Below are 13667 nucleotides of genomic sequence, written 5' to 3' on the forward strand. Positions count from 1 at the left end.
GAACCAACCTTAGACACTGGGGGCAGACACCAAAAACAACGGGAACTACGAACCTGCAGCCTGCAAAAAGGAGACCCCAAACACAGTAAGTTAAGCAAAATGAGAAGACACAGAAACACACAGCAGATGAAGGAGCAAGGTAAAAACCCACCAGACCAAACAAATGAAGAGAAATAGGCAGTCTACCTGAAAAAGAATTCAGAGTAATGATAGGAGAGATGATCCAAATTCTTGGAAACAGAATGGAGAAAATACAAGAAACATTTAACAAGGACCTAGAAGAACTAAAGACCAAACAAACAATAATGAACAACACAAAAAATGGAATTAAAAATTCTCTACAAGGAATCAATAGCAGAATAACTGAGGCAGAAGAACGGATAAGTGACCTGGAAGATAAAATAGTGGAAATAACTACCACAGAGCAGAATAAAGAAAAAAGAATGAAAAGAATTGAGGACAGTCTCAGAGACTTCTGGGACAACATTAAACACACCAACATTCGAATTATAGGGGTCCCAGAAGAAGAAGAGAAAAAGAAAAGGACTGACAAAATATTTGAAGAGATTATAGTTGAAAACTTCCCTAATATGGGAAAGGAAATAGTCAATCAAGTCCAGGAAGCACAGAGAGTCCCATACAGAATAAAACCAAGGAGAAACACGCCAAGACACATGTTAATAAAACTATCAAAAATTAAATACAAAGAAAAAATATTAAAAGCAGCAAGGGAAAAAAAAAAAAAAAACATACAACGGCATGCCCATAAGGTTAAGAGCTGATCTTTCAGCAGAAACTCTACAAGCTAGAAGGGAGTGGCGGAATATATTTAAAGTGATGAAAGGGAAAAACCTACAATCAAGATTACTCTACCCAGCAAGGATCTCAGTCAGATTCGATGGAGAAATTAAAACCTTTACAGACAAGCAAAAGCTGAGAGAGTTCAGCACCACCAAACCAGCTTTACAACAAATGCTAAAGGAAATTCTCTAGGCAGGAAACACAAGAGAAGGAAAAGACCTACAATAACAAACCGAAAACAATTAAGAAAATGATAATAGGAACATACATATCGATAACTACCTTAAATGTAAATGGATTAAATGTTCCAACCAAAAGACATAGACTGGTTGAACGGATACAAAAACAAGACCTGTATATATGCTGTTTACAGGAGACCCACTTCAGACCTAGGAACACATACAGACTGAAAGTGAGGGGATGGAAAAAGATATTCCATGCAAATGGAAATCAAAAGAATGCTGGAGTAGCAATTCTCATATCACACAAAATAGACTTTAAAATAAAGACTATTATAAGAGACAGAGAAGGACACTACATAATGATCAAGGGATCAATCAAAGAAGAAGATATAACAATTGTAAATATTTATGCATCCAACATAGGAGCACCTCAATACATAAGGCAAATGCTAACAGCCATAAAAGTGGAAATCGACAGTGACACAATAATAGCAGGGGACTTTAACTTCCCACTTTCACCAATGTACAGATCATTCAAAATGAAAATAAATAAGGAAACACAAGTTCTAATGATACATTAAACAAGATGGACTTAATTGATATTCATAGGACATTCCATCCAAAAACAACAGAATACACTTTCTTCTCAAGTGCTCATGGAACATTCTCCAGGATAGATCATGTCTTAGGTCACAAATCAAGCCTTGGTAAATTTAAGAAAACTGAAATCATATCAAGTACCTTTTCCGACCACTACGCTGTGAGACTAGATATCAATTACAGGAAAAAATCTGTAAAAACTACAAACACATGGAGGCTAAACAACACACTACTAAATAACCAAGAGATCACTGAAGAAATCAAAGAGGAAGTCAAAAAATACCTAGAAACAAATGACAATGAAAACACAATGACCCAAAACCTATGGGATGCAGCAAAAGCAGTTCTAAGAGGGAAGCTTATAGCAATACAATCCTACCTCAAGAAACAAAAAAATCTCAAATAAACAACCTAACCTTATACCTAAAGCAATTAGAGAAAAAAAACCCCAAAGTTAGCGGAAGGAAAGAAATCATAATGATCAGAGCAGAAATAAATGAAAAAGAAATGAAGGAAATGATAGCGAAGATCAATAAAACTAAAAGCTGGTTCTTTGAGAAAATAAACAAAATTGATAAACCATTAGCCAGACTCATCAAGAAAAAAAGGGAGAAGACTTAAATCAATAGAATTATAAATGAAAAAGGAGAAGTAACAACTGACATTGCAGAAATAAAAAGGATCATGAGAGATTACTATAAGCAACTACATGCCAATAAAATGGAAAACCTGGAAGAAATGGACAAATTCTTAGAAAAGCACAACCTTCTGAGATTGAACCAGGAAGAAGTAGAAAATATAAACAGAACAATCACAAGCACTGAAATTGAGACTGTGATTAAAAATCTTCCAGCAAACAAACTCCCAGGACCAGATGGCTTCACAGGCGAATTCTATCAAACATTTAGAGAAGAGCTAACACCTATCCTTCTCAAACTCTTCCAAAATATAGCACAGGGAGGAACACTCCCAAACTCATTCTTTGAGGCCACCATCACCCTGATACCAAAACCAGACATAGATGTCACAAAGAAAGAAAACTACAGGCCAATATCACTGATGAACATACATGCAAAACTCCTCAACAAAATACTAGCAAACAGAATCCAACAGCACATTAAAAGGATCATACACCATGATCAAGTGGGGTTTATTCCAGGAATGCAAGAATTCTTCAATATATGCAAATCAATCAATGTGATAAACCATATTCACAAACTGAAGGAGAAAAACCATATGATCATCTCAGTAGATGCAGAGAAAGCTTTTGACAAAATTCAACACCCATTTATGATAAAAACCCTGCAGAAAGTAGGCACAGAGGGAACTTACCTCAACATAATAAAGACCATATATGACAAATCCACAGCAAACATCATTCACAATGGTGAAAAACTGAAACCATTTCTTCTAAGATCAGGAACAAGACAAGGTTGTCCACTCTCACCACTATTATTCAACATAGTTTTGGAAGTTTTAGCCACAGCAATCAGAGAAGAAAAAGAAATAAAAGGAATCCAAATTGGAAAAGAAGAAGTAAAGCTGTCACTGTTTGCAGATGACATGGTACTATACATAGAGAATCCTAAAGATGCTACCAGAAAACTACTAGAGCTAATCAATGAATTTGGTAAAGTAGCAGGATACAAATTAATGCACAGAAATCTCTTGCATTCCTATATACTAATGATGAAAAATCTGCAAGAGAAATTAAGGAAACACTCCCATTTACCATTGCAACAAAAAAAAATAAAATACCTAGGAATAAACCTACCTAAGGAGACAAAAGACCTGTATGCAGAAAACTATAAGACACTGATGAAAGAAATTAAAGATGATACAAACAGATGGAGAGCTATACCATGTTCTTGGATTGGAAGAATCAACATTGTGAAAATGACTATACTGCCCAAAGCAATCTACAGATTCAGTGTAATCCCTATCAAACTATCAATGGCATTTTTCATAGAACCAGAACAAAAAATTTCACAATTTGTATGGAAACACAAAAGACCCTGAATAGTCCAAGCAATCTGGAGAAAGAAAAACAGAGCTGGAGGAATCAGGCTCCTAGACTTCAGACTACACTACAAAGCTACAGTCATCAAGACAGTATGGTACTGGCACAAAAACAGAAATATAGATCAATGGAACAGGATAGAAAGCCCAGCGATAAACCCATGTACATATGGTCACCTTATTTTTGATAAAGGAAGCAAGAATATACAATGGAGAAAAGACAGCCTCTTCAATAAGTGGTGCTAGGAAAACTGGACAGCTACATGTAAAAGAATGAAATTAGAACACTCCCTAACACCACACACAAAAATGAACTCAAAATGGATTAAAGACCTAAATGTAAGGCCAGACACTATCAAACTCTTAGAGGAAAACAGAGGCAGAACACTCTATGGCATAAATCACAGCAAGATCCTTTTTGACCCACCTCCTAGAGAAATGGAAATAAAAACAAAAATAAACAAATGGGACCTAATGAAACTTAAAAGCTTTTGCACAGCAAAGGAAACCATAAACAAGACAAAAAGACAACCCTCAGAATGGGAGAAAAGATTTGCAAATGAAGCAACTGACAAAGGACTAATCTCCAAAATTTACAAGCAGCTCATGCAGCTCAATATCAAAAAAACAAAGAAACAACCCAATCCAAAAATGGGCAGAAGACCTAAATAGACATTTCTCCAAAGAAGATATACAGATGGCCAACAAACACATGAAAGGATGCTCAACATCACTAATCATTAGAGAAATGCAAATCGAAACTACAATGAGTTATTACCTCACACCAGTCAGAATGGCCATCATCAAAAAATCTACAAACAATAAATTCTGGAGAGGGTGTGGAGACAAGGGAGCCCTCTTGCACTGCTGGTGGGAATGTAAACTGACACAGCCACTATGGAGAACAGTATGGAGTTTCCTCAAAAAACTAAAAATAGAACTACCCTACGACCCAGCAATCCCACTACTGGGCATATACCCTGAGAAAACCATAATTTAAAGAGTCATGTACCACAGTGTTCACTGCAGCTCTATTTACAATAGCCAGGACATGGAAGCAACCTAAGTGTCCATCGACAGATGAATGGATAAAGAAGATGTGGCACATATATACATGGAATATTACTCAGCCATAAAAAGAAACGAAATTAAGTTATTTGCAGTGAGGTGGATGGACCTAGAGTCTGTCATACAGAGTGTAGTAAGTCAGAAAGAGAAAAACAAATACCGTATGCTAACACATATATATGGAATCTAAAAAAACAAAAACCAAAAAAAGGTTCTGAAGAACCTAGGGGCAGGACAGGAATAAAGACGCAGACATAGAGAACGGACTTGGGGACACGGGGAGGGGGAAGGGTAAGCTGGGACAAAGTGAGAGAGTGGCATGTACATATATACATTACCAAAAGTAAAATAGATAGCTAGTGGGAAGCAGCCGCATAGCACAGGGACATTAGCTTGGTGCTTTGTGACCACCTAGAGAGGTGGGATAGGGAGGGTGGGGGGGAGACGGAAGAGGGAGGAGATATGGGGATATATGTACAGCTGATTCACTTTGTTACAAAGCAGAAACTAACACACCATTGTAAAGCAATTATACTCCAATAAAGATGTTTTAAAAAATAAATAGTTTCACTTAATTTAAGAAGTTTCACTTAATTTAAGAAGACTTCACAAGTTAAGTATTCAGCCCAAAGTCTACTGAAAAATGAATGCTAGGTTAAGTGACAAATGTGGACTGCACGTGAGCTGAGGCCCATTCCTGTCATTACGCCCTCTGTTCTAGAATCCAGACTATTGTAATCACCAACATAATGTACATGATTTCAGCCCAAACCTAATTTCCAACGGAAAATATGCATTGCATTCCTTTCATTAATCATTTTAAAATCTTCACTTTTGAAAAAATAAAGTCTTTTTATCCCAGTGGCTTGAAAGGAACTCAAATATATAGGAACCTTGCTTAAAGTTGCTGTCATCCCACTGAATAATATTTTAATCTCTTTGATGAAGCAGTAGTTTTGTACCATGCAATTTAATCTCTCAGCTCTGATACATGTGGTATGAAGTAGACATCTAAAATGGAATGGAGATTTTTGTGGTTTTCTTTCAAGACCTTAGCAAATGACCAAACTTGGACTTTTCGGGACAGAGCACAAACTGGAATAATCTGGTAATAATTTAATCCATGATTACTGCACACTTATGGTGCTGACAATACTGGAGATGTGTTTTAGTAACCAAGTGACTGAAAACAAGCCAGATAACTATATGCTAATGAAATGATTAGGGAAGCAGAAAGAGAAGAGATGGTCCTTCCAAGATGTATACCGAAGAATCTAATTGAAGAATTGATGCATACAATCTGAAAAAAAAGATGATTCAATTATAAAATGTGGTGGGCGTGACTGCACAGGTCATCTACCTAAAGGACTGGTGATCCTCCTCTGAGCTTTGTTTCGCTACAAACAGGGGAGATGATGGACACCAGTTGTAAGCCTACTCTCTACTGTTCAAGTTGAAGTTCTAACAATTCTACCTGGTTTCGCTCCCTTTGTTACCTGGCCTTCATCATGAATGTTAGCCACAAAACAAGGTGATTCCAAGAAGCCGCAGACTGTACAACAATACAGAAATAGTCACTGGAAGTCAGGTAGAGCTGTTTGTCACCTTGGGCAAGCACGTTTCTTAGCCTCTTCAGGCCTCAGTTTACTCCTCTGTAGTATGGGGATAATACTAGTCCTTTTGTAGAACTGTGAAAATTAAATGAGATGGTCTCTAAAGCCCTTGACACAATGTTAGTGTCAAGACTTCCTGGAGCTCACAGGTGAAATACATTGACTTGGCAACCGCCTAATGTCAAATACATCCAGCACTGGTTTTTGGTTTTTTTTTTTTTTTTGCCTCCAAGTTCTATACTTTGCAGTACTGATGCTTCTCAGCCAAGTATTTACATGAGGCAAAGGTGCCATCAGCGCTTTCTCCGGAGTCTATGTTACGGTGCTTTCGTCCCCATTCCCCCCCCCCTCCCCGGGAGTGAAGGAGGCCATCACAAGGGAACGGGCATTCACTGGTTTCATCAACAGGTGCCAAAGAAAAACAGCGCCAGGCACTTGGTCGGACCGCCTCCTAAGTCACCCCTCTTGGATGGTCTTGAATCTGTAACGGGTCCCAGGGGAGCGCGGGGCAGAAGGGACCAGAGGCGGCTCTCCAAGAACGGACCCCGCCGGCAGGCGCGCAGACCGCAGACCCCTGTGGGCCGCCTGTGCACCCGGGAGCAGCCACACGTGTCTTCTGGCGTCCCCGGCGTCACTTCATTCAAACTGGCCACCCGCCACCCTGCGCGTGCGACGCCCACGCCTCCGCCACCTCCGCGCCGCCCGGGACTGGTCGGCGACCAGGCGACCTTCCCTCCCGGCATCCTCCCCGGGACAGGGGACCAGGGCGCGGCCCGAGCCCCGGCGCCGTTGCGGAGTCGCCGGCCCGGAGCCCCGGGCGGCGCCGCCTGCCGCACTCACCGAGCGTGGCCACCGTGCCGGCCTCGAAGAGCAAGCAGTCCCCGCGGCCGCGCGCCTCCAGAAGGATGCTGCTGTCCCCCGAGGCCTCCAGCCGCCCGAGCAGCCGCAGCCCTTTGCTTAAAGCCATGGGCGCGCGGCCCGCCGCCGCGGCTCCCCGCGGGCCTGCAACTTCCAGGAGTTTCACTTCGCGCCCACGCCGCCGCCCGGCGCAGGCTCCTCCCCGGCTCCTCGGCGGCCTCCGCCCCGCCGCCTCCTCTGCGCCCGCGCGCGCCGCCCCGGGCAGGTGAGGGCGCGCGGTCGCCTCCCCGCCTCCCGGCCGGCTCCGCCGAGGCGCCGCGCTCCCCCCAGCGGCCAGGCAGTGGTGGGAGGCCTCCGGGCTCGCTCGGGGGCTAATCCGGGGCCCGGGTGCGGAGGGGAAGTCCCCCTGCGGTGGGCGGCAGTCAGGAAGGAGGATTCCACACATTCCTCGGCGCGGAGGAGGCTGCAGTCTGCCGGGCGCCCTAATGCGCCTGAAACGTTACAGGACGCCCGCGGCCTTATATGGGCAGCCGGGGCCTGGCCGGCGCCGCGAGGCTGGAAACCACCGGGCCCTCCGCTGTCCTCCCTGGTCCTCCCAGTCCCGCTCACGCCTCCCTCTCTCGTCAACTTCTGCGACCCTGGACGAGTCCCTGCTTCTCTGGGCTTCAGTAGCCCTACGGGTGAAGCGGGATTAGTAACTGTACCTATTTCGTAAAGTTGCGGTGAGGATGGAGTTAATTCGTGTAAAGGGCTTGGTGAGTGCCTGGCGAGTGGAAAGTGTTCCATAAGTGTTGCCTTCTACTAGCTTTCTGTACGGAGGGTACTGCGGTCCACTGTCCCCCGCCCAGGTAGAATTTGGGAGGATCAAAGGTGTGTTTTCTCAGAGAGAACTGAGACCCTGATCTCTAGACCTGCCACTTACCGTGTGAGCTTGACTTCTCTGAGCCCGCTTTTCTCCTTTGTCGGATGGTGACCGGCACCTGCCCCACCGGCTTACAGGATGGGTGCGGAGGAGCCTAACGCTCGGGAGTAACGCGCTGGGCCAACTGTGAGACGCTGATGGGTGTGGGTGCGCCAGGGCGGGGCCCTTCCCTCTCCCTGCCCGCGCCCTTTCCCTCCATCTTGCAACCCCTCCTCCCACTCTGGTGAGTGTGTACAGTCCTTGACTTAAGGGTAGATACTACAACAAGCCAGTTTGTACTCAGACATGTGGACAGCAGCACATATCCCTGCATCCTCCACTGGAGTACGTGGACCTGGCAGCTATGCAGGGCCCCTCTTGGCACTGGGTTTTAGCCAGGATGTCGGGAATGGTCTGCAGGGGAGGGGAGAGAGAAGAAGGAGAGGGATTCCCTGGAATCGCCCTTTGGGTGGGTTTGGGGGGCCTCGTTTCCTTCTCCTATAAGGGATGTATATGGATGGCCCTGAGACCTCCGTCAGGATGTTCCCATCAGGCCCCACACTCAGTTGGTTCCTCTCACACCCATTCTGCTCACATGGAGAAGGCTGTGGGATAAGCCATTTGTCTCTCGGGCAAGTTCCAGAAGGAGCAGAGCCCCCGGTTGGCAAGCAGGATGGTGGCGCCCTTGCAGAACACTCAGGAATGACCAGGAACGCTTCCTATCTGTGCCAGGGCACGCGTGGTCCACGCCGAGCGGCCGAGACGCCTCGGCTGCGCCTTCAGGATGACGGAGTGGGAGACAGCTGCACCTGCAGTAGCAGAGACCCCCGACATCAAGCTCTTCGGGAAGTGGAGCACCGATGATGTGCAGATCCATGGCATTTCCCTGCAGGATTACATCGCAGTGAAGGAGAAGTATGCCAAATACCTGCCCCACGGTGCAGGGCGCTACACGGCCACGTGCTTCCACAAGGCGCAGTGCCTCACCAACTCCATGATGATGCACGGCCGCAACAATGGCAAGAAGCTCATGACTGTGCGCATCGTCAAGCACGCCTTTGAGATCATCCATCTGCTCACAGGCCAGAACCCCCTGCAGGTCCTGGTGAACGCCATCATCAACAGTGGCCCCCGGGAGGACTCGACCCGCACGGGGCGAGCTGGAACTGTGAGGCGGCAGGCCGTGGACGTGTCCCCGCTGCGCCGTGTGAATCAGGCCATCTGGCTGCTGTGCGCAGGTGCCCGTGAGGCCACCTTCCGGAACATCAAGACCATTGCCGAGTGCCTGGCAGACGAGCTCATCAGTGCCGCCAAGGGCTCCTCCAACTCCTACACTATCAAGAAGGATGAGCTGGAACGTGTGGCCTAGTTCAACCACTGATTGCCTGACCACAGCTGCAATAAACCTGTCTTCCCTTTGGGGTGCCCCCCCCAAAAAAAAAGAATGACCAGGAACCACCAGACATTCCATCCTCTGTGGATACCCTCTCAGGGAGTGATTTGGGAAATAAAGGAAATGTGAACAACAGCAGAGATTCAAGTCATTCCTGAGCCTCCTGCCCCCTTGTCACAAATTCAATTATGTGGTGGATATCCCGGGTATGATGCTCATACGCTATCCAAACATTTGTAAAATGGAGACATTATTTCCTTCTGAGAACAGTGTGCCCATTAAATGAGGCAGAGTAGCCTTTGGCCCACTTTTTCTTTCCTTTTAGATGCAAAGCTCACTTCTTCCAGGAAGCCTTCCTGGGATGCTGAGGTTCCAGACAACAGTGTTTATGTACCCTCAGATACACAGGTGTCCACTTCAGCTCTCACCTGCTCATATGTTGTTTGAGAAGTGTTTTTAGATTTCTCTTAGCCCTGTTTCACAAATTAAGTCATATGATCTTAGGAAGGGGACCAAGTCTTTTAAAATTTTCTCTCTCCTCTTCTTTCCTGCCTTTCCTAGTATCACATAATTTACAGCTCTGCACAGTGGCATGCTGAACATATTTTAGAAAATTTCCTATAGTCCAGACCAGCACTTGAGCTTTACACACAGCTTTAAGACACAATAAGATGAACCACTATTTTATGTACCACTGAGAAGGAAAAAATGGTGCCAATTAAACCATGTAATTAAATCGTTAGCAGTGCCCTGATTTCAGCAATGCTATAACGTGCATCTTAGACACCAATAATGGGTGTTCCCCTGCCTCTGAGAATTGGCACCTGCTGTGTTTTCAGGTCATGGTTTGGAGTGGGATGGTCCACAGGGGCAGCAGAGGAAGCCCCATCCTTACATACACACTGCCTTGATAGGCTGAGGGTCACTCGGGCACTGGCATGTTTAGCAGATGGAGAAAGTATCAGATCTTGAGACATTCGAGAAAAAGGTCAGCTCTGATACCTAAACCATGAGTGGAACCTGGGAAGACCAGTGGACCCATGTGAGTGGCGAAAGCTTGGGCACATCCCACTCCTGAGATGCAGAGCTCTTGGAGGTCTATGATTGGAGGGGGAGGAGGTGAGGCGGGAAGGAAAAGCCAGCTCCGTCACCCCTGGAGTAGACAACGGCAAGAAATGCAACGGAGCTGTGGCCCGGGGAGTCAGCCAGGACCTGGGGAGCCAGGGAGCCCAGCAAGTTATCAAAGCAGAGAGAGAAACAGGGGAGAGATACACGAAAGACTGTACCTGGTGCCTATTGCATGAGAGGCAAAAGGACAGCGAGAAGTCAGAAAGGAGCCCAGTGTTGAGAGAATGGGGAGGTGGTGGTCCTATCGACAGAGACAGGAGAATGAGGGAGGAAGCCAGTGTGACCAGAGACAGGAACTGGGGGTGGGGAAGTGGGCCTGGTCTGGCTTGTGCTGAGTTTAAGATGATGCGGGTCAGCCAGCAGGAAAGGCCAGAAATGAAGAGTGGAGGCTGAGGGCAAGAGCTCTCTGAAAGGGGGTTGGGGGGGTGAAGGCCAGTCTGAGTGTGGGAGGGGCAGGAAGAAAAGACTAGAAAGAAGTGGCCTGAGATTAGGGAAGCCCAGGTGTGGCAGGGGATGGTCTGGGAAGCAGGATGGTCACTGGTTGAGACCCTCAGAAAGGTCCCTAACAATGAGGGCTCAGGGAAGAGCCTTGGTTTGGTGAGGAGGTAATGGTGACCTCTGAATTAGAGGCTGGGAAAAAAGCTTGCAAAGAATTAAGGAAGAGGGCTTCCCTGGTGGCGAAGTGGTTAAGAATCCAACGCAGGGGACACGGGTTCGAGCCCTGGGCCAGGAGATCCCACATGCTGTGGGGCAACTAAGCCCGTGAGCCACAACTACTGAGCCTGCGCTCTAGAGCCCACGAGCCACAACTACTGAAGCCCATGTGCCACAACTGCTGAAGCCCACGTGCCTAGAGCCTGTGCTCCACAACAAGAGAAGCCACTGCAATGAGAAGCCTGCGCACCACTACAAAGAGTACACCGCAACTAGAGAAAGCCCATGCGTAGCAATGAAGACCCAACACGGCCAAAAATAAAAATAAATTAAAAAAAAAAAGAATTAAGGAAGAAATGGGGGCAGTAAGCGTAGTCTGCTGACTCTGGAAGCCTGGCTGGGAAAATCACAAAATAAATAGGATGGTGGGCAGAAGGGACAAGAGACCTTTCTAAGATGGACCAGGCCTGCTTAGATGATGTTTATATCAGATCATCCTAGCTGCTGGATGAAACTTGAGGGAGCAGTGGCGCCAGAGAGGGAGGGGGTGGCTTTGACAACCCAGGGGCGCTGGCGGTACGTGGACAAGGGCATCGGGAGTGGGGTGGAGAGAAACGGCTGGGTTCGGTATAGGTCTGTGAAGGGTGAGCCCACAGGATTTGCCGTTAGAGCAGATGTGGCATAAGAGGAAAAGGCAGGAGTTTGGATGATGCCATGATCTTGGCCAGAGCACCCGGAAGGATGGAACTGCCATCATCCGAGATAAGGGCAGCTGTGGGAGGAGCAGGTGGCTGGGTGGGTGGGCAGATTAGGGCATGTTAATTTTGAGATGCCTGTTAAAAATCCAGGTTGAGGTGCCGAGTGGGCAGTAAGTTACGCAAGTCTGGAGTCCAAGGGCGAGGTCTGGGCAGAGAAGTAAATGTGGAAGCTATCAGCATCCCGATGGTGATGGCCTGGGTGAGTTCACCAAGGGCTGAGTGCTAGTCAGAAAGGGGAGTGAGGGCTGAGCCCACGGGTGCTCTGATCTGGGGCACTGAAGGGGAGAAAGGGGGCCCCAGAGGCTGCTCTGGGTCCAGTAGGACGAGGACTGGTCCTTTGAGTTTCGTCACATGGAGGTCATGGCTGCCCCTTACGAGAGCAGTTTGGGGACATGGGAGGGGGTACAAGTCGTTCTTTTTTACAGCCCATTTCTTCTTGCATGACCCTTTGTACAGTCAAGGATCTAGGTATTGATTAAAACCATGCAATACACTTTGAGACCGTGATTTTGAACCCTCTCAGCTTCTCCCCGTAAAACACTCCATCGCTCTAATTACACTTGGACCGTCTTCCAGTTTTCCTGCCTCTGAAAGTGTGGCACACACCGGACACCATTCTCTAATAGGGCTCTGACTCACGTAATAATTAAGTGACTGACTCACGCATAATTAAGGTGATGATAATAGGATTTTTCTGGGTTCGTTTCAGTTTCATGTACCTTTGAACTTTCCTTAAAAGGGATTCATTAAACGTACAACTGACTTAAATTTGATATCTTAATAAAAGTTTTCAATTAAATGCATTCACAAATTGGAAAATATCCTTTTGTCAGACCACACGCCCTTTTAGGGATTTCAGAAGAATGTGATCACCGTAAGTATAGTGGCAAAGCAAATCAGCCCATAGCAAAATGAGCTGTATTGATCCCCATGTGTACTGACAGGCTGGCTTTCAATGATTCTAGCCCTCATTTTTAGTAAAACTTGAACGTTTTTCAAAGTACTTTTCATATGCAGTATTTCATTAGATATTAATGACACTGAATATGTAAAGCTAAAAGCTAATATTCTCAAGTCATTAATTAACTAATTCATTCATTTACCCAGACTGCAATCTCCCATAAACTTGTTTAGTGGCCTTTCACTCCCTTAACCCTGAAACCTCAACGTCACCAAAGAAATTGCATAAGCTTGCAGACTGGTGTCATTTTTCTAAACAATAATTATTTAATATCATCAGATATTCTGTTAGCGTTCACGTTTCTGAGTGTCTTGTGAATGTCATCAATCGCTTTCCATAGTCTGTGTGCATCACACAAGTAACGTTTACGCAGTGAGACCGATGTGTCTCTTAACCTCCTTTAAATACATAGGTTTCCCCTCCATTTCTTTCTTCCCTTGCAATTTATTTGCTGAGAAAACTAGGTAGCAGCCCTCACAGAGTGCGTTCTGCGGAGTGTCCCTGTGCTATCGTTTAGCGCGTTCCCTTGCTCTCTGCATGACCTATAATATAGCTCAGTGGCTGGAGACGGAAGCTCTAGCAGATTCTGTCTCCTGGGTGGGTGTGTTCTTCCCGTCAGGAAGCACAGGTCTGACTTTTTCTCTTTGTGATGTAGCAGCCATCAAGCCTCAGTGCCATAGTCTTTGCAAAACAGTCATGCTCTATTCTATCATTTTCTTCATTTGTAGCTA

At 46.0% G+C, this 13667-nt stretch overlaps 2 protein-coding genes across 12 annotated transcripts in view; one reads left to right on the forward strand and one right to left on the reverse strand.

The window, feature by feature from the left end:
- Positions 1-8117, reverse strand: part of SYNJ2 (synaptojanin 2) — a 93257-nt gene extending 85140 nt beyond the window's left edge. For 4 of the 5 annotated variants that reach the window (XM_060168445.1, XM_060168444.1, XM_060168446.1 and 1 more), the window contains exon 1: positions 7124-7332. In XM_060168445.1, coding sequence (XP_060024428.1) covers positions 7124-7250 — 127 coding nt within the window. In that variant the 5' untranslated portion in view covers positions 7251-7332. Of the gene's footprint in view, positions 1-7123; positions 7333-8063 lie in introns of those variants that run through there. The other variant, XM_060168447.1, reaches the window with a different exon arrangement.
- LOC132530939 (small ribosomal subunit protein uS7-like) lies at positions 7434-9570 on the forward strand. 7 transcript variants are annotated; one of them, XM_060168455.1, is made up of 2 exons: positions 7434-7896; positions 8775-9570. In XM_060168455.1, the coding sequence occupies exon 2, from the start codon at positions 8827-8829 to the stop codon at positions 9409-9411; it is 585 nt and encodes a 194-aa protein (XP_060024438.1). In that variant the 5' UTR covers positions 7434-7896; positions 8775-8826; the 3' UTR covers positions 9412-9570. The 7 variants fall into 7 exon arrangements, with proteins under 7 accessions (XP_060024438.1, XP_060024439.1, XP_060024433.1 ...); XM_060168456.1 differs by having other exon boundaries at positions 7434-7863; XM_060168450.1 differs by having other exon boundaries at positions 7435-8189; positions 8686-9570.
- The last annotated feature ends 4097 nt before the right edge of the window (positions 9571-13667 follow it).

This window comes from Lagenorhynchus albirostris, chromosome 12, assembly GCF_949774975.1.
Source record: "Lagenorhynchus albirostris chromosome 12, mLagAlb1.1, whole genome shotgun sequence".
NCBI classification, from domain to species: domain Eukaryota; kingdom Metazoa; phylum Chordata; class Mammalia; order Artiodactyla; family Delphinidae; genus Lagenorhynchus; species Lagenorhynchus albirostris.